Source organism: Chiloscyllium plagiosum, unplaced genomic scaffold (assembly GCF_037043375.1).
Source record: "Chiloscyllium plagiosum isolate Xiang-an unplaced genomic scaffold, Cpla_swu_hap1 HiC_scaffold_2, whole genome shotgun sequence".
Lineage (NCBI taxonomy): Eukaryota > Metazoa > Chordata > Chondrichthyes > Orectolobiformes > Hemiscylliidae > Chiloscyllium > Chiloscyllium plagiosum.
The window spans coordinates 10,435,632-10,457,077 of NW_028270140.1; the positions used below are offsets into that span (position 1 = coordinate 10,435,632).

Consider the following 21,446-nt stretch of genomic DNA (forward strand, 5'->3'; position numbering starts at 1 on the left):
CTAGCTTTCGGAGCACCATTCCTTCATCAGGTGGTAGTGGAGGACACAATTGTAAGACACAGAATTTATAGCAAATTTATATTTGTTATAAATTCTGTGTCTTACAATTGTGTCCTCCACAACCACCTGATGAAGGAGCGGCGCTCTGAAAGCTAGTGCTTCCAATTAAACCTGTTGGACTATAACCTGGTGTTGTGTGATTTTTAACTTTGTACACCCCAGTCCAACACCGGCATCTCCACATCATATTTATTGACAGTAGCTATTTGCCTAACTCTATCTTCTGGCAAAGCCCGAATAGCGCAGGTGTGTTGACTAGCATTTTCAGCTTCAGAAGTCACATGACATCAGGTTATAGTCCAACAGGTTTATTTGAAATGACAAACTATTGGAATGTTGCTCCTTTCTCAGCTGCCCACCCGAGTCCAACACTGGCACCTCCACATCACAGCATTTTCAGGTTAGTGGACATAACTCTGATAGCCACACTAGATAAATGGAAATTTATTTGCTCAATTACTTGGTTATCTGCGAACAATTCTAGGTTGTACAAATATCCTTTTGAAGAGCTTATGCTCGAAATGTTGATTCTCCTGCTCCTTGAATGCTGCCTGATTGGCTGTGCTTTTCCAGCATCACACTTTTCAACTCTGATCTCTAGCAACAGCAGTCCTCACTTTTTCCCAAATATCCTTATTACCATACGAGCTAATGTAGATAACTGGTAGTTATTGGTAAGTGTTAACATCTCTGATTAAAGATGTTTGCAAAGGTGTTTTAAGAAGTTCATCCTACATTTAAATTTTTTTATCTGTCAGGACTACCTTAACCACACAGGTAGCTGGAACTGTTGATGTTTCAAACTAACTTAAATCAACTGAGTAATTTCTATTTACCTCCAAAATACTTTGCAGTAAGATTTTGTTACTATAATTTGATAGCCGTTTTCTCATGAGATGATGGTTTTGTTGACTACATTTGATAACTCATGGTAGTTATTGAATTCTGCATGCTAGACAGAAAGTAATTCCATATTTTTCACTTTCCAGTCTAATTATACTGCATGAAGTTAGAACACAACAATCCACTATTGTCAGGTCTAATACTCTTCCAGTAGAATAATGAAAATGCAGCTCCCTCTGTGGCTTGCCCCTAAGCTGTCCAGATCGAAAGATTCCAGTTTCGTCTCCTGGGGTGAGTTGAATTGGCAGATTTCAAGTAGCGAAGCATGAATTAGTCACATGCTGTGGAAAATGCATGTGCAGACTTACTGTAAGAACTGAGACAGGACCTGTTGTAATGTCCAAACAGTCAAAGAACTACAATAAAGAGATGCTGTTTAACCAATACCCCTGTAAGGTTTAGCATCTTCACTACGAGAGAGCCAAAGTTTCAAAAATGCTTTGCATAAAGCATTTAATACTGCATTTCAGGGTTCCTACACGTTTCAAAATAGAGGTAGTATTGATGTGACACTAACTTTATGCCTCAGTCAGTGTGTTACATTCTAGTAATATGCTGCAGTCAGCATCCTAACGTAGAACAGCATAACCTTATAATATAGCCACACGCTTTTTGGCTGTACATTAGTTTTCCTTCAGATAAACAGACTGATTTGTGTACCTTTTAGCAACATATGCCAGCATGTGGATATTTATGTTCAGCAGACATTTTACAAGTCTGATGACTCCTGCTTCCCTCGACTCCCGGCCTCAGCACAGACACGACGAGGGATTCACCCAGCCCAAAGTGGCAATGGCCCCACCATGGTCTCCTGGTCTCAAGGTGACTCCAGACCGATCTCCCGGCCTCAGGACAGACACGACTAGGGGTCATCGCGGCCTGGTGTGGTAGTCTCCCGCAGCATCCTCTGGGACCGGCATGGTAGTCTCCAGCAGTATGTGGCAGTCTCTCGGCCTGGCAATGGCCTCAGCATGGTCGCGAGGTGATTCCAGAGTGATCTCCCGGCCTCATGAACCTTGAGAGGAAGCTCGGAGAGGTATGGAACCAATGGGCGGTGGGACTGGAGGCTGGGGGCTAGCATGGAGTGCGTTAGAAGACCACTGCTTTGAAGTTTTATTTCCGCAATACTGGACTCTTTATTTCTCTATTTTCTAAGGTGTTATAATTGAAGCACCGGAGTAGCTTTGTACCTGAGATGGCGCTGTAACTGGAGACTCAGAAACCTTTCACTGTACTCATTTGAGTACATGTGACAATAAAACAAATTCTAAGAAAATTTCCGACAAGGTTGAACAGAATCTGAAAGCCAAGTATCAGGATTAAATTCTGGAATGTAATCTTCAAGGAAGAATGTGGGTAATTGGAATTGAAACGCCCATCAGCCATGATTAAATGACGGAATGGACTTCCTGGGCTGAATGGCCTTGCTTCCACTCCTATGTTTTATGGTCTTAGGTTCAGGTGGAGTCAGTTTAGTATAAAAATCAGGGAAATAAAACTGATATCCTGAGGCACATTAATGTGGATGCTGGAAATTCAAAATAAGCAAAGAAAATGATTAAAATCCATAGCAGGTCTGACACTATCTGTGAAACAAAATTCATTAAAGTTCTTTCCTCACCGATGCTACTATTTCCACTGTGGTATTTTCCCGCATTTGCTGTCTTAATCTAAAACAGAGAAGTGCTTTAAACAGTTGTTGGAAAAGCATCGGTTATTCTTGACATAAATCATTTGTTACACTTATCCTCCCCACTGTTAGCAATAAGGTCACATTGTAACACTATAGCGCTGAGCTGCTCATTCATTACTTTAAAAGCTGTATATGGTACTAACCGCTTCTTCATGCTCCTTCCAGCAGTCATAGTCAGTTGCCATGGCAATACTGGAATAGCAGATGCCTGCTTCTTTAGCCAGTACCACCTCAGGGACAGTAGTCATGTTGACGACATCACCGCCCCACTGATGAAACATCAGACTTTCTGCTCGTGAGGAGAAACGGGGACCTTCAATTGTAACCATGGTCCCCTTCTCATGGTGTCGAATCCCCAGTTTCTTTACAACATCCAGCAGCACCTTAAATTCAAATTGATGAAATCAATTCAATGGTTAGGGATTATCATTCATCAACAATACTGATAACAGGACAATACCGAAAAGCTAAAGCAAGCTCAATGCAAAGGCCCAAATAAAACCACCAGCTATAAGTACAAAAACATGCTTATGAGCAAACACAGTTCTTTTTTTAAAGCAGGTTACTGTGTCAACCACGATGCATGCAGGAGAGTGGAGCTAAACTGCAGTAGATCCGGGATCTGCTATTTTGTTAGAGAAACACCCTGCAGCAAGGACTAGATCTCGATCGCTGTGGTGACAAATGTAGCTGTTCTACTTTCCCCACAATATTTTGAACACTGACTTTCTATCCAGATCATACTGCAACAGATAAATGCCAGCTCAGTTCCACTGTAACACACCCAGGTGACAGGTCTATTGCTTAAAGCAAGATCTCCAATTTGTGTTAATGGGCACTTAAGGGAGATTAAATCTCCTCGCATTTTTATGATAAAGTGTGAGGAGTTCTCCGCTTATTCTGACCAACTTTCATCCCTCACGCAACACCACACTCTTACATGCAGGTGTTCACCATATGCACTGCATAAATGCAAATTATTTACTTTTACTTTTACTTGGGCGGCACGGTGGCTAGCACTGCTGCCTCACAGCGCCAAAGACCCGGGTTCAATTCCCGCCTCAGGCAACCGTCTGTATGGAGTTTGCACATTCTCCCAGTGTCTGTGTGGATTTCCTCCAGGTGCTCTGGTTTCCTCCCACAGTCCAAAAATGTGCAGGTGAGGTGAATTGACCATGCTAAATTGCCCATAGTGTAGGGTAAATGTAGGGGAATGGGTCTGGGTGGGTTGCTCTTCGGAGGGTCGATGTGGACTTGTTGGGCCGAAGGGTCTGTTTCCACACTGTAAGTAATCTAATCTAAAACATATGATGTTGAAGCTCCTCTATCTGTGCCTATGAATGGATTTATGGCTAACCCCTCAGTCAGTGAATGAAAACAATAGCAAAAAGTGCTGATGAGTGGCCTTGTAACATTTCCTATTTGAACCTTCAGTTTCAAATATTTTTACTGTCACAAATTACTGGAAGTATGCGCTAGTGATCGGATGACAAGGGGGATGGGCACCAGTAAGCTTACTGAACTGCAAGACCAAAAGTCAATATTCTTAGCCAAGGAGATGTAAAGACCCAGAAAAAATAAAACCAAGAAATAACAAAGAAATAAGAAGTTGTGTCAAAAATGGAAGTTTGGATGAAGAGAGGAAAGATACGAGGAAAAAAGATTTTCTTTTATGTGTCGATGTTAAAAAACCTCTAACAATTTATTATATGCAGTAGTAGGACTGAGAAATAAGAAATAAGGTACAAGTTTTCCATTTCTGGTCAGAGAGACTGCACTACATTTCAAGAACATACATCTCATCATTAAGAAAGTCTTTACGGTTCTGCAGCAGATGTAATGGCCTAATGTTTTGCAGTAGATTTAATCACTGATTGAATTCAGTTAACCACAGATACAAAGGGAGATGTGCAAACAGGGGAGAGGGGCATTGCTGAAGATCACAAATTGCCGGCGATCTCATTGAATCGTGTAAAACAAACTTGAAGATAACTAACACTCACTCCCTCCCACCCCCATAGCCCCTCACTGTCCCTTACATTTCTCCGTTAAACTTTACACTGCCCACTCTGGAAGCAAGTCTATGGCATCAAGGTATGTTGGGAGTATACGCTGTGAGGATGAATGTAGAAGTGGGAGAGAGCAGGGAGGAAGCTGCAAAGGGAATGGGGAAATAGTCAGTGAGTTGAAGCCACAAAGCAAAAGCGGGGAAATTGTAAGGAGGAAAGGGTGGGGGGGATGGTGAGGGGAGAGGAAGGAAAAAAAAAGGAGGGGAAGATGGGAAGGGGAGGGAGGGAGGAGTAGGAAGTGAGGGAGCAAGCAGTGGGGAGGAACAAAGGATGGGAGGAGCTGGGAGGGAGGGACCTAGTAAGAGACAGGAAAAGGAATGAGAAGGGGATTGAGGGATTGGAGGTGAGAGATGGTGGAATCAGGAGCGGTATTTAAATTTGGTTGCATTATCTGTGGCTCAAGTCAGCAAGATACCCAGTTAGTCCTACAGCATAATGTGTCACTTACCTCTCTGGATTTCCTGCAGAATGGATCAGCCATTGAAATGTGACAGACTCCGACTGGACTGGCTGAACACCCATCGTAGAACGTCTGATGCCTTTTTGTTGTTCTGTGATTTAATGAACCAAAATTATGTAACACATATGGAATTATAGAGCACTTGTGTGACTGATCATTGAAATGATGTAATAAAATCTTCCCAGGAAAACATCTTGTGAATATGTCCACTTCCATTTGTGCCTCATCTTGGCCATAATAAATTATAGCTGAAAACGTGTTGCTGGAAAAGCGCAGCAAGTCAGGCAGCAACCAAGGAACAGGAGAATCGACGATTCGGGCATAAGCCCTTCTTCAGGAATCAGAAACAGGTGAATCGACGTTTCGGGCAAAAGCCCTTCTTCGGGCTTATGCCCGAAACATCGATTCGCCTGTTCCTTGGATGCTGCCTGACCTGCTGCGCTTTTCCAGCAACACATTTTCAGCTCTGGTCTCCAGCATCTGCAGACCTCACTTTCTCCATAATAAATTATATCAAAGGAAATCAGAATATCTTCATTATGGATTATCTACACTCCAGTGGCATCCTACAAATTGTGGCCAATTGCTCCAATGTCATTAGTGTAGTCATTTGAAAGAGTGATTAAGTAAATGCCTTCCTGCATTTCCTGATCAATAACATCCCATTACAAACATTGAAAGGAAGGAAAGAGATCTGCTGTCATAGAGTCATAGAGATGTACAGCATGGAAACTGACCCTTCAGTCCAACCCGTCCATGCCAACCAGATATCCCAACCCAATCTAGTCCCACCTGCCAGCACCCGGCCCATATCCCTCCAAACCATTCCTATTCATATACCCATCCAAATGCCTCTTAAATGTTGCAATTGTACCAGCCTCCACCACTTCCGCTGGCAGCTCATTCCATACACGTACCATCCTCTGTATGAAAAGGTTGCCCTTTAGGTCTCTTTTAGATCTTTCCCCTCTCACCCTAAACCTATGCCCGCTAGTTCTGGACTCCCCGACCCCAGGGAAAAGACTTTGTCTATTTATCCTATCCATGCCCTTCATTATTTTGTAAACCTCTATAAGGTCATCCCTCAGCCTCCGACGCTCCAGGGAAAACAGCCCCAGCCTGTTCAGCCTCTCCCTGTAGCTCAAATCCTCCAACCCTGGCAACATCCTTGTAAATTTATTCCTGAACCTTTTCAAGTTTCACAACATCTTTCTGATAGGAAGGAGACCAGAATTGCACGCAATATTCCAACAGTGGCCTAACCAAAATCCTGTACAGCAGCAACATGACCTCCCAACTACTGTACTCAATACTCTGACCAATAAAGGAAAGCATATCGAAAGCCTTCTTCACTATCCTATCTACCTGCAATTCCACTTTCAAGGAGCTATGAACCTGCACTCCAAGGTCTCTTTGTTCAGCAACACTCCCTAGGACCTTACCATTAAGTGTATAAGTCCTGCTAAGATTTGCTTTCCCAAAATGCAGCACCTCGCATTTATTTGAATTAAACTCCATCTTCCACTTCTCAGCCCATTGGCTCATCTGGTCAAGCTCCTGTTGTAACCTGAGGTAACCCTCTTCGCTGTCCACTACATCTCCAATTTTGGTGTCATCTGCAAACTTACTAACTGTACCTCTTATGCTTGCCTCTTATGTCAATGACAAAAAGTACAGGACTCAGCACTGATCCTTGTGGCACTCCACTGGTCACAGGCCTCCAGTTTGAAAAACAACCCTCCACCACCACCCTCTGTCTTCTACCTTTAACCCAGTTCAGTATCCAAATGGCTAGTTCTCCCTGTATTCCATGAGATCTAACCTTGCTAATCAGTCTCCCATGGGGAACCTTGTGGAACGCCTTACTGAAGTCCATATAGATCACATCTACTACTCTGTCCTCATCAATCTTCTTTGTTACTTCTTCAAAAAACTCAATCAAGTTTGTGAGACATGATTTCCCATGCACAAAGCCATGTTGACTATCCCTAATTAGTCCTTGCCTTTCCAAATACATGTACATCCTGTCCCTTAGGGTTCCCTCCAACAGCTTGCCCACCACCGAGGTCAGGCTCACTGGTCTATAGTTCCCTGGCTTGTCTTTACCGCCCTTCTTGAACAGTGGCACCACGTTTGCCAATCTCCAGTCTTCCAGCACCTCACCTGTGACTATCAATGATACAAATATCTCAGCAAGAGGTCCAGCAATCACTTCTCTAGCTTCCCATAGAGTTCTCAGGTACACTTGATCAGGTCCTGGGGATTTATCGACCTTTAACCGTTTCAAGACATCCAGCACTTCCTCCTCTGTAATCTAGACATTTTGCAAGCTGTCACCATCTATTTCCCTACAGTCTATATCTTCCTTATCCCTTTCCACAGTAAATACTGATTGAAAATAGTCATTTAGTATCTCCCCCATTTTCTGCGGCTTGCATAAAGGCTGCCTTGCGGATCTTTGAGGGGCCCTATTCTCTCCCTAGTTACCCTCTTGTCCTTAATATATTTGTAAAAACTCTTTGGATTCTCCTGAATTCTATTTGCCAAAGCTATCTCATGTCCCCTTTTTGCCCTCCTGATTTCCCCCTTAAGTATACTACTACTTCCTTTATACTCTAAGGATTCACTCGATCTATCCTGTCTATACCTGACATATGCTTCCTTCTTTTTCTTAACCAAACCCTCAATTTCTTTACGGAGCTGAAAATGTGTTGCTGGAAAAGCGCAGCAGGTCAAGCAGCATCCAAGGAGCAGGAGAATCGAGGTTTCGGGCATGAGCCCTTCCTCAGGAATGTGGGAAGTGTGCCAAGCAGGCTAAGATAAAAGATAGGGAGGAGGGACTTGGGGGAGGGGCGTTGGAAATGCGATAGGTGGAAGGAGGTTAAGGTGAGGGTGATAAGGTGAGGGTGGGGTGGAGTGGGGGTGGGGGTGGAGAGGTCCTGAAGTAGATCGCAGGTTAGGAAAGTGGTGCTGAGTTCGAGGGTTGGGACTGAGACAAGGTGAGGGGAGGGGAAATGAGGAAACTATAGAAATCTGAGTTCATCCCTTGCGGTTGGAGGGTTCCTAGGCGGAAGATGAGGCGCTCTTCCTCCAGCCATCGTGTTGCTATGGTCAGCGATGGAGGAGTCCAAGGACCTGTATGTCCTTGGTGGAGTGGGAGGGGGAGTTGAAGTGTTGAGCCACGGGGTGGTTGGGTTGGTTGGTGCGGGTGTCCCAGAGGTGTTCTCTGAAACGTTCTGCAAGTAGACGGCATGTCTCCCCAATATAGAGGAGGCCACATCGGGTGCAGCGGATGCAGTAAATGGTGTGTGTGGAGGTGCAGGTGAATTTGTGGTGGATATGGAAGGATCCCTTGGGGCCTTGGAGGGAAGTAAGGGGGGGGGAAGTGTGGGCGCAATTTTGCATTTCATCCGTTGTCATTTTCGCCACCTCCAACTGGACCCCACCACCAGGGATATATTTCTCTCCCCTCCCCTATCAGTATTCCGAAAAGACCACTCCCTCCGTGACTCCACTCCCACAAGGGATGAACTCAGATTTCTCCAGTTTCCTCATTTCCCCTCCCCTCACCTTGTCTCAGTCCCAACCCTCGAACTCAGCACCACCTTCCTAACCTGTAATCTTCTTCCTGACCTCTCTGCCCCCACCCCTACTCCGGCCTATCACCCTCACCTTGACCTCCTTCCACCTATCGCATTTCCAACGCCACTCCCCCAAGTCCCTCCTCCGTACCTTTTATCTTAGCCTGCTTGGCACACTTTCCTTATTCCTGAGGAAGGGCTCATGCCCGAAACGTCGAATCTCCTGCTCCTTGGATGCTGCCTGACCTGCTGCGCTTTTCCAGCAACACATTTTCAGGTCTGATCTCCAGCATCTGCAGTCCTCACTTTCTCCTCAATTTCTTTAGTCATCCAGCATTCCCTATACCTACCAGCCTTCCCTTTCACCCTGACAGGAATATACTTTCTCTGGATTCTTGTTATCTCATTCCTGAAGGCTTCCCATTTCCCATTTCCCTTTACCGGCAAACATCTGCCCCCAATCGGCTTTCCTAATACCGTCAAAATTGGCCTTTCTCCAATTTAGTACTTCAACTTTTAGATTTGGTCTAATCCTTTCCATCACTATTTTAAATCTAATAGAATTATGGTCACTGGCTCCAAAGTGCTCCCCCACTGACACCTCAGTCACCTGCCCTGCCTTATTTCCCAAGAGTAGCTCAAGTTTTGCACCTTCTCTTGTAGGTACATCCACATACTGGTACAGTCTCAGTCGATGTTTGGAAAGTTAAAATCCCCTATCATAACTACCCTGTTATTCTTACAGATAGCTGAGATCTCCTTGCAAGTTTGTTTCTCAATTTCCCTCTGACTATTAGGGGGTCTAGAATACAATCCCAATAAGGTGATCATCCCTTTTTTATTTCTCAGTTCCACCCAAATAACTTTCCTGGATGTATTTCCGGGAATATCCTCCCTCAGCACAGCTGTAATGCTATCCCTTATCAAAAAGGCCACTCCCCCTCCTCTCTTGCCTCCCTTTCTATCCTTCCGGTAGCATTTGTATCCTGGAACGTTAAGCTGCCAGTCCTGCCCATCTCTGAGCCATATTTCTGTAATTGCTATGATATCCCAGTCCCATGTTCTGTCCTGGACAACATTCCTCCTCAGCCAGTTACTGCTGTTTGGGGGAGCTTCCAATACACCTTAATGGCTGCTTTGCACTAACATCTATATTAGTAATTCTTTATATAGATGAAACACATTGGGTGATTCTGAAAGACTCCACAAAGGCATGAAATAACTGCAATCCTATTTTTCCGTTTGAGCTTTGCAATCGATTGTAACCATTCCCATTTGAGTTTCCAATTTCTAAACAGGGAAGAAAGTCAGCTCACGTGCAATAAAACTAAAAGTTTAACTTGTAAAACTAAATACCGAAATAAAGCAACCTGGAATGTGAAATATTTAAGTTCATGGTATGAAATTCAAAATGTTACTCTGAGTATATTATTATATTTTTATTCATTCACGGGGTGAGGGCATCTCTGGCTCGGCCAGCATTTATTGCCCATCCCATAATTTCCCAGAGGGCAGTTAAAGGTCAACCACGCTGTGGGTCTGGAGTCACATGGAGGCCAGACCAGGTAAGGATGGCAGTTAGAGAACATTAGTGAACCAGATGGGTTTCTCCAGCAGTGACAATCGATTCACGCTCGTCATTAAACTCTTACTTCCGGATGCTTATTAATTTCAAATTCCACCATCTACTCTGGCAGGGTTCAAACCCAGGTCCCCAGGACATCACCAGGGTCTCTGGATTAAAACTTCAGTAGTAATACTACTGGGCCATCAGCTTCCCACAGGAAGATGTGGTATTATTCAACTTGCAAGCAACAATTCTTGTTGGTGAGAAGTATAAGGATTGAACTAATTGCTTCCTTCTTCAGCATCCTGCATGTGTGCTGGCTAGATCTTCCCAAAACAGTGTCTATAAGATGTTCAAAGCAATAAACAGAGAAATAGATTATAATATTTGTACTCTCTATTGTTATCACCTGCAGCATATACTCCTGGTATGGACCAGGCCAGACCCCCTCAAAGTATTTGAAGAAAGTAGGCCGGACCTTAACTTTTATTTTTAAAGGCAGATATATAGTGGACATTCCAGGAGTGATGTAGCTGGTCAAACCACACGATTTCAAGCAAAACGGAATTTATTTACACGCCACACTTGAAACACAAACAAAAGAAAACAGAATTTAGAATAGCAACTATTTGAAAACCCAACCAACTCCAAATCTCAACTTCACAAAGCTCTTCCTGTTCCCGCAACATCCCATAAACACACCCCTTGGCAAATGTTAAATTCAAACACAGGCTCTTACAGGCAGGAGAGGTTTCAGAGCGAAAGTTTAGGCAAGAAACATCTCTTGAAGCAGGGAACCTCTTCGCACTGCAGCTGCTTCTCTCGGTCCCCAGCAGTTTAACTGCCTGCTAAACAAAACCAAACTAGAAAAAGAATTGGCCCCTCCCCTGCCACTGTTTATAGTAAGCTCTTTCTGAGACATATCAGCACCTCTGCCTTTACAACCTCGCTTGAAAAAAAAACCAAGGACAGAATCACCTTATTAAAGGCACAACATCGTCACACTGTGTCTATGTATCAAAAATTCTGATAGTATACAACCATGAGAACATTCATTTCCAAGTATCAACACTACGTGTCTTTTTCAGTTCAGACTGAGATTATGTGTAAGTCAATAGCATGACTGTAATTCACTACAATGCTAATTATCAGACTATAGTTGAGATCAGAATCTAGGATCTGATACAAACTGGTGCCATTAATTTAGGATTAAGACCCTGCGATAGCTGACACTTAGGTGCGTGCAACAAATACTGACCCTTTTTGAAGAACAACAGGGGAGTTTTCTTCAATCTTCTAGCCAATATCTTTCCCAACCAATATTACTCAACTAGATAATTTGGTCATTATCACATTGTTTTTGAACATATTGTTGTGTGGTCCTGTTTGTACATTAATTCAACAAATATGCAATTTGTTGTTAAGAAAATCCTGAAGTCGTGATGGGTGCTATATAAATGCATGTTGAGAGTATGGTACTGGAAAAGCACAGGAGGTCAGGCAGCATCCAAGGAGCAGGAGAATCGACGTTTCAGGCAAAAGCCCTTCATCAGGAACTACTCCAGCCACCTTGCTCCATGCCCTCCCTTACTGTCACCATCTGCTGGAGGTCTCAGTGCAACTGCCCTCCCTCACGATCACCACTTACTGATACTGTTGCGTTCTATTCTGTTATGCACTTTCCTGCCTGAGACTTGCCATTCTGGCAACTATACATAGCACACAGCAACCACTTGCTTAGCAGTTGTACAATTTGAAGGTTCAATTGTGTCATGGTGGCTAGAATTCTCTTCTTGCACCATTGATCTAGGCAAACGGTAAGAGTTGGGATGATACCCAACAATTATTCAAGAGGACCTTCTCAACCTCTTATCTGTATTGGTGCCTTATAAGGGACTACAGGTGCTGTAGCAGGTCATGCATTTTGGGGTCTCTAGGGGATCAAATTTCAAGGAGTCATACGATTGGTGGTCATTGCTGTTTCAGTTCCCACCTCCCAGCAGGTGATCCCTTAGTTATTTCCCAGGGCGGGAGTAAGCAACACACAACTCACTCCAGGAATCCTCAGCCCTGTGTGTCCCACCTTCACGCAGGCAATCACACACCGGCACTTCAGGTGACGCAATACCACTGAGTGTGTTACTTACCTCCAGATCATCCACAAGACTTCTGGACTCCCCTTGCAACTCTCCTCATCTTTTAAGGCTGTCGTCCAGCTATTGGTTCAACATCAGCAGAGTGTCCAGCTACTTGATGAATCTGGGGTTCAGGGTCCCACATAGCCTGTACCTTATTCCAACCACTGGAATTCCAATTTTGGAGGCATATCCTTGCACCAACTGGAAACTTAGTCCTGCCAGTCTTGTGACTTTCAATGTTTCTCTTCATGGTGCTTCACTCTCAGTCCCCTTGGGCACCATCACTAATGTCTGGTTCAGCCTCAGCTGTGACTCTTGGCTAACCACTCTTGGACCTGGCCATTTCCGTCAGAAGGTTTGGTGAGCCTGTGGAAATAGTCAATGAAAAGGACAGGGACTCATCCAAAGAGTGGACAATAGTCTGAGGATGAGTGTAGGGTACTATAATAAACATAACCCAACTCTGGAAGGCACTTAGGTCATTTTGGTTTACTCTCAGGAGACAAACTGCATGGACAGTCATTAATCATAATCCATTTCCATTTTCCATGACCTTCTCGATGATAAACAACGATGTGGTTCTTGGCAATGCCACAGACCGTGAAAAGCTGCTGAAGGCTCTAGCTCCAAGTTGCACCCATGATCATGGTGAATCCAACCAGGTGCATCAAAAATGATTGTAAAATCCATTGCAAGTACCTCTAGAGGTCCCTTGGTGATTAGGGATGCCATACAGGGATGAAATTGCTTCCCTGCTTTGGTCATCAACATTAGCAGCTACCCTACTGTCAGTAACACCACTCCCTGGGCAGGACAGTCATCTCTTCTGGCACTTGGTGTCCTGTTTGATCATTAACTGGTATCAAAACCAGTATTTTCATCCTTCTTCCTCGCACCCTTCCAGCACCTGAACAGTCCCCTGCCTGTTTGGACTCCTCCATCAGCTGGCACAGTGCTAGTGGAAATGGGGCCTTCCAATAATGGTGCAGTGTACTGATGTCTACATCAATCAGCGGAAGCTGTCTGACCGCCACTTCAGAGATCCATAGCGAAATTGCTACTGCAGCCGGATCTACCTGAGTGGACCTGGTTCGGATCCGGCATCAGTGACTCAGCTCAGTCTGAGTTCAAATAACTGGAGGTGGAATGCTGCCTTTGACTTGGGACATGGGCGTGGCATCAACCACAGCCCCCTCCAGCAGGGCAGGTTGCTGACTGAAGGCAGCAGAATTGGTGTTAGTTTTGCCTGACCTGTACTGGATCAGGAGTTGAAACTGCGCTAGTTCAGTAGCTCACTGGGTCTCCATTGGTCTTAGTCTGGCAGAAAGTAACCGAGTGGATTGTGGCCTGGTAACACTTCAAACTCTGCGCTGATCAGAATGTTTCTAAACTTCTGCAAAATAGTCCACCTCAAAACTATCAGTTCAAGTTTCACTTATTAATCTCATTCGGCTTTGAACATCTGACACAAGTGAAAACCTCGCTTTACTGCCTTTAACCCCGTGACACCATTGCTCCGGGGCGCAAGAACCTGGTGACAGTTTCCAGTATGAAAGGAAGACGGAAATCTAGGTAACCAAGGACAGATGATGAGCCAGGTTTCTGCTTAAGGGTGTGAAAGGAGTATTTGATGTTGGAGTCCAACTCTCTGTGATGCTCCATAAAGCATCATGCCTCGTACAATCTTCCCCAACTACTCCTGCAGCATCCTCTGATCTCATCAGCTGACTGTGGGCGGGCCAGCCAATTGTGCACACAGTCTTGCACAAACCTCCATAGTTACCAATTCAACCAAGGAACCCATCCAGTTCCCTGTTTTGACCAGGGTCACACCTCTATCAGGTTTTCTCATCGTCAGCAGTAATGCCTTCCCTGGTAGTGTACTTTTTGTTTGGAAAAATAACTGCAGTTCTCTGGATGACTTTCAAGTTAAATTAAAACAAGTAGACTGAGACAGTGACTTGTCTTGCAAAGGACCTCTAGAATATTGAATGGAAGATGCACAAAGAGGGACTGCAAATGAAGATAACAAAAAGCTTTACCCATCACATTCATGAAAGTGGTATTGGCACCGTCCAAACAGCATCTTCTTGTATTCATAAAGCTCCCTGGTGCCTGTTTGGAATCTTGTCTTTTCAATGTGTTGAGTGGTAATGGGTAGCTGGTTATAACCATGGACCAAACGGAGACTTCAGATGTGCCTTGAACTTTTGAAAACTTGCAATGCTTCGTCGTTCTAAAAATCGCACAACACCAGGTTACAGTCCAACAGACATTGAGTGATTTATTTTCTCTTTGTACATCCCCGTCCAACACCAGCACCTCCACATCATCAATTCTAGGTAGAGGGTAAACACTGTCATGTCTCCATTGAGTGCCTGATAATTGACACAGATTCTGAGTTTCCAGTTTTCCTGCTTCATGAGGACTATGGGGGTTGTACAGATCTGATGACTCTTGAATAACACTTTCCTCCAAAGCCTTCTGCACATAGCTCCAGACTTCTTCCCAATTATAGGGTGTGATCTGGTGGAAAGGAAACTTTAATGGATGATCACCTTGAGTCACAATCCTGTAGTTTACTAGGTCAGAAAAACCAATATCATCATTGACAGGGTTGGAGGCTTTGAGCTATGGGGAGAGGCTGAATAGGCTGAGGCTGTTTTCCCTGGAGCATCGGAGGCTGAGGGGTGACCTTATAGAGATTCATAAGATCATGAGAGGCATGGATAGGATAAGTAGTCAAGGTCTTTTTCCTTGGGTGAGGGTGTCCAGAACTAGAGGGCATTGGTTTAGGATGAGAGGGGAAAGATAAAAAAGAGAGACCTAACGGGCAACTTTTTCAGACAGAGGATGGTGTATATATGGAACGAGCTGCCAAAGGAAGTGGTGGAGGCTGGTACAATTGCAACACTTAAAAGGCATCTGGATGGGTGTATGGATAGGAAGGGATTGGAGGGATATGGGTCAAGTGCTGGCAAGTGGGACTAGATTAGGTTGGGATATCTGGTTGGCATGGACGAGTTGGACCAAATGGTCTGTTTCTGTGCTCGATGACTCGATGAAAGTCATCTCTTACTTGCATAAGAGTGTAAACAAGTTGTCTTCTCTGGGAAATTTCTAATTCATCATCTTCGAGATGAGATTAGAGAGGTCTCCTCTAGACTCTCCACCTTTATGACAGTGACTAGTTTAAAGATACCTATGGGCATCTCTTCCTTGAAGATAAATACCTTTGCCATTTCAGTGATCTATATGAGCACCCAACCTTTCCTCCCACAGTGATGAGGACAGCTTCTGGAGTTCCACCAAGTGAGAGTTCTGCTTTGTGATGCACCCGATGCTCTCAAAAGGCATAATGTTGGCCAGGTGGCAGAGTCTTCAAGAACAGTGATAGTGTGGGCAGGTAAATTACAGCCTGATTCCCTGCGATTCGAACAGTACAAGTCCCATACAGATTGATCCACATTGAGTGCACTTAGCAAATTCAAAGACCCCCTAAGGCATCTGCCAACCTCATGACGTGCTGCTCTTAATGGTCACCATACTTGTTTCCAAGGTTGCCTGAATGTCTCTCAGAACACTCAACCCTAACATCACAGGTATTCTCAATTTCCGCACTTCCAGTGGAGAATCAACACATGGTTAGGACAAAGTTAAAAATCACACAACACCAGGTTATAATCCAACAGGTTTATTTGGAAGTAGAAGCTTTCAGAGCACTGCTCCTGCATCAAGTAACCAGTGGAGCATGGTCATAGGACTCAGAATTTAAAGTAAAAGATCAAAGTGTCATCCAACTGATGTGGTGTATTGAACAAACCTAGATTTCTGTTAAGTCTTTAATCACTTAGAGTGGGTTGCAGGCTTCAATTCATTAATATGTGAATCCCAGAACTTCTTTCAAGTCACATTCGCGAGATAACTTAAAGTTTTATAAGAAAAGGTGACATTCTCAGCTCAGACAATGCATTAAAGGTATGAGGTTAGAGTCTGTCTGTATTCCAACCCTGAGTCAGAGGTTGTTCTAGATCTTTGGTTCTATTTCCAAAGATCTTGGGATCTTCCCTACGCCTCCACTTCTTGCCTTTAAACAATTGCCAAACCTCAAACAGATTATTGTTCGCAGCAAACTGCCCAGCCTTCAGGATAACATAGACCACACCACCATACAACCCTGTCATGGCAATCACTGCAAGATGTGTCAGAGTGTCAGCACAGATACCACCATTATATGTGGGGACACCACCCACCAGGTTCTCATGTGACTTGGCTGATGTTGTCTATCTCATATGCCGCAGGCAAGGATGCCCCAAGGTATGATATTTTGGCGAGACCAAACAGATGTTACGACAATGGATGAATGGACACAGCACAATAATTGCCAGACAGCAGTGTTCCTTCCCAGTCGAGGAACACTTCAGCTTCAGGGACATTTGGCCTCGGATCTTCATGTCCATCCTCCAAACCGGAATTCGGGAATAGGCAACAATGCAGAGTTGCCGAGCAGAGGCTGATAGCCAAGTTCAAAACCCATGAGGATGGACTCAACTGGGATCTTGCGTTCATGTCATACTACAGGTGACCTTACTACACACACACACACACTATGGAGTGAATGTGGATTTGCAGATACATTCTATTTTGTTCAAAAAGCGCACAATCTGCAGGCAGTCAGTCCATGTGACATTTTATAAATTCCTACTTTGGAAATAGAATTGATCTGAATACAGACAGACTCTAAACTCACACCTTTAATGCATTATCTGAGCTGAGATGTCATTTGTTTTATAAAACCTCAAGTTATCTCAGGAATGTGACTTGAAAGAAGTTCTGGGATTTACATATTAATGAACCTAACCCGGCAGCCCATTCTAAGTGATTAAAGACTTAACAGCAATCTTGGTTTGGTCAATACATTGCATTAGTTGCATAACACTTTGATCTTTCACTATAAATTCTGTATCATATGAGCCTGCCCCACTTGCTATATGAAGGAGCAGCGCTCCGAAAGCTTGTACTTCCAAATAAACCTGTTGGACTATAACCTGGTGTTGTGAGATTTTTTAACTTGGCCCCCACTCCAGTCCAACACTGGCAGCTCTACATCATGACTAGAAGATTGGGTGGGATGAATAGTGAAAACCAGTGAAAATATTTTTGCTTCCTTTATTACTTGCCACTGGCGACTCATTAAAGACATGCCCTTTAAAATTTGGTTAACCCATATAGTCCGATGTACCACAGGGACCAAACATTTGAGTGGGTTGTAGCCCTGACTATCCTTTCACAGGTGACTTTGATTCCATGTTATAACCTCACTCTAACTTTACTGGCCTTTCCTTCCAGCAGTACTGCAACAAAGCTTGAGAAACAGCCTCTTAACCTTTCATTAGGCACTTGGCAGCACTCTGGTCCCAAGTTTGGTTTTAGTAAATTCAGGCATTAACCCCAGAGATGCCAGATTCTTTAAGGAACAGATGCTGACAATATTGTATATGTTTGTTCATGCTGACCCCCAGAGAGTGGGGAGGAGAGACAGACTTTCACTGTGGGAGGTCCACATTGGCAAGGCAATCTGCACTCTTTCTTGCAGCCTCTTGTTTTCCCCTCTTTGGCTGCTGTATTTGGTTCTACTTGCCTGCATTTCATCCTTCCATTTCAGGCTTACTTTACCCTCAAATTGCTCGGCTATTCAATGGTCTGTGTGTATTTTAAATATTGTCAATTCCTATTTCTGTCCATTGCTCTGCTGTATCACATTAATATCAATTCAACAATTTAACCATCTCCGTTTTGATTTAAACCATCACCTTTGCGCGTCATTCCTATTGCTTCTCTGCCCTTTCCTGGGTTCCTTTTTTAATGCTGCTCCCTTGCGATTTCTGTGCAGTTTCAATCATAACTAAAACTAAAATCTGTTTGTTCCATAGTTGCTGAGAATTTCCAACTTTGTCTGTCCCCACTTCTGCTCAATTTGCAGGTTTCTATAAATGCAGGATGATGCTTTGCTGTTTTCAAGGGATTAAAGTAAATGAGAACTGAATAGGTCAACTACAAAAATCGATGTTTCTGGCAAAAGCCCTTCCATGATGAAAGGCTTTTGCCCGAAACGTCGATTCTCCAGCTCCTCAGATGCTGCCTGATCTGCTGTGCTTATCCAGCACCACACTCCCACCTGCACCTAAAAAAACAAATCCTTGAGCAGCTTAGTTAAAAATCACACAAAACCAGGTTATAGTCCAACAAGTTTAATTGGAAGCACACTAGCTTTCGGAGCGTCGCTCCTTCATCAGGTGTTGTCACCTGATGAAGGAGCGACGCTCCGAAAGCTAGTGTGCTTCCAATTAAACCTGTTGGACTATAACCTGGTGTTGTGTGATTTTTAACTTTGTCCACCCCAGTCCAACACCGGCACCTCCAAATCTTGAGCAGCTTAGACTGTCACAAGCACCCAAATAAATGATTCGGCACAGTCACCTTCTATAAGTTTATTTCTATTTGAAATCTAGACAAACTTGTCAAGCATGCAGTTATCAGCTTAATACAACATAATGTCAGTGAGAAAATTTACAGTTCATTATGAAGGCAGTGTATTTTCTCTTGAATGTAATTGTTTATCAGACTGCATGGTATTTACTGAATTCTAGACTGGAAAATGATTATGAAGGTAATTATGATTGTGAATGTTTTACACCCAGTCCCCAGGGGAGCTTCTCAATTTGTCACTGTTCCAGACAGGAAACACCAAATTGTTAAGCTCCAGAGGGAGGAGAGATGATGTGGCTCTCTTTGCTTATTCACATATCCCACGATTGGCTGCAACAAGATTCATTTACAAACAGATCCCTTCCCTTATAACTAAAAACCGAAAGTACGGCGGGTGCTGTAAATCAGAAACAAACACGAAAACTGCTGGAAAAGCTCAGCAGGGCTGGCAGCATCTGTGGGAAGGTATCAAGAGCTAATGTTAACTCTTCTTCAGAGCCTTCCCTTGTGAATACCTTTCTCCCAGAACCAAGTGAATCTATGTTTTAAAAGGAGCTAATTTAGCTCGGCATGGCTAAATAATGCCAATAATACAAAATCAACATTCATCAATTTGTGTCAATGTCTTCTGATCAATTTAGACCAGGCTCATTTCTGAATAAACTAACTAATTAGATGCTCTGTACATATGCTCACTTTCTGCAGCTAAGAGAGTTTCCTATTTACATACAAAAGAAGAAAAAAAAGAGGTGAATTGCAAATGACTTGCCAACAGGTTACCAAGCGTATTGCTATCTGCTGCATTGTGATAATCTTTACTATAGCTTACTCCATACCTTAAGCCCCACAGAAGTCTATCCACTCAAGTCTCAACCTACCACTTGTTTTCTGCCCTGCTTCAGTTACGTAGTTTCACTTCCTCCTCGACAATGGTTTCCTTACCATGAATCAATCTTGGGTAGAATGTCCCGAAGTTGAAACTTTATTGCTGGAACAGCACAGCAGGTCAGGCAGCATCCAGGGAACAGGAGATTCGACGTTTCGGGCACAGGCCCTTCCTCAGGTTCCTGAGGAAGGGCCTGTGCCCAAAACGTCGAATCTCCTGTTCCCTGGATGCTGCCTGACCTGCTGTGCTGTTCCAGCAATAAAGTTTCAACTTTGATCTCCAGCATCTGCAGACCTCACTTTCTCCTAGAATGTCCCGAATACATATAAACTATTTTCACTCTACAAATTAAATTTAGGGATGTGGATTCACGAATATTCCAAGATCAACCATGGTAATAATAGTTTTTTTATTATATAAGGAACCTTACTATTTGATAAGACCATTAGATGTAGGAGCTGAAGAAGGCCATTTAGCTTGAAATAACTCCACAGAGGCTGGTATTCCATCACCGAGTCCCCCTTTATTTACACATGGAGAGGCCTTGACACTGATCAAGCTCCCTCAGAGCCAGCTCTCAGAGTGAACAGAACCTCTGACAATCCTGTCCTTATTTGTCAGTCAGGGCTCCCTGACTGGACCAGATTAACAGCCCCAATCAGGGAATTTATATTCTATAAGGTTTGCCTGCCTGACCCCCATTACAATCACTACACAGCCCTTCACGTCTGCTCCACCATTCAGTAAGAGTATGGCCAATCTGATAATCTTCATCTTCACTTTTCTGCCTTTTTTCTGTAACCTTTAATTCCCTTACTGATTAAAATGTTGACCTTGGCCTTGAACTTACTTAACAATCGAGCCTTGACAGCCTTCTGCAGTAAAGAATTCCACAGATTCATTACTCTCCGACAGGGACAATCCCTCCGAATCTCTGTTTTAAATGAGTGGCCATTTAATCTGAGACTGTGCCCACTGGTTCTTGACTCTCCCACAAGGGCAGTCTGCATCACCCTGACAATTCCTGTATGTTTCAATAAGGCCCCCTCTCTCCATTTCTCTAAATTCCAAAAAATACAGGCCCAACTTATTAACCATCTCCTCAGATGACAATCCCTCCATACCCAGGATCAGACGAGAGAACCTTCTCTTGACTGCTTCCAACTCAAGTAAATCTTTCCTAAGATAAGGATCCCAAAATTGTTTATAATATTCCAACTGTGGTATGACGAGTTCCTTATCTAGTTTTAGCAAAAGTTTGTTACTTTTATGCTCCATCCCTTTGAAATACAGACCAGCATTTCATTTGTCCTCTCTATTGTCATCAACATTACAAGTTCGCTGATGACACCATCATAGTCAGTCGAATCTCAGATGGCGATGAAACAAACTACTGACGGGAGGTGGAAGATCTGGAAAAATGGTGCACTGCGAACAACCTAGATCTCAATGCCGGCAAAACCAAGGAACTCATTATTGGCTTTCGGTGGGATGTCACTCATGTCCTCCCTACACATTAACAGCACAGGGGTGTAATGAGTGGAGTGTGTCAAGCTCGTGGGAGTGGTCATCAACAACAAGCTTTCTTGGACTCTTCTTG

The 21,446-nt window shown here is 43.8% G+C and overlaps 1 protein-coding gene across 2 annotated transcripts in view; it reads right to left on the reverse strand.

Annotated features, from left to right (window-relative positions):
• The window catches only part of mtap (methylthioadenosine phosphorylase), a 204,727-nt gene that overhangs the window by 59,205 nt on the left and 124,076 nt on the right, over nucleotides 1–21,446 (reverse strand). For both annotated transcript variants that reach the window (XM_043718939.2, XM_043718941.2), the window contains exons 5-6: nucleotides 5,174–5,276; nucleotides 2,800–3,039 (exon numbers count right to left, since the gene is read on the reverse strand). In XM_043718939.2, the coding sequence (XP_043574874.1) occupies nucleotides 2,800–3,039; nucleotides 5,174–5,276 (343 nt within the window). The remainder of the gene's footprint in view (nucleotides 1–2,799; nucleotides 3,040–5,173; nucleotides 5,277–21,446) is intronic.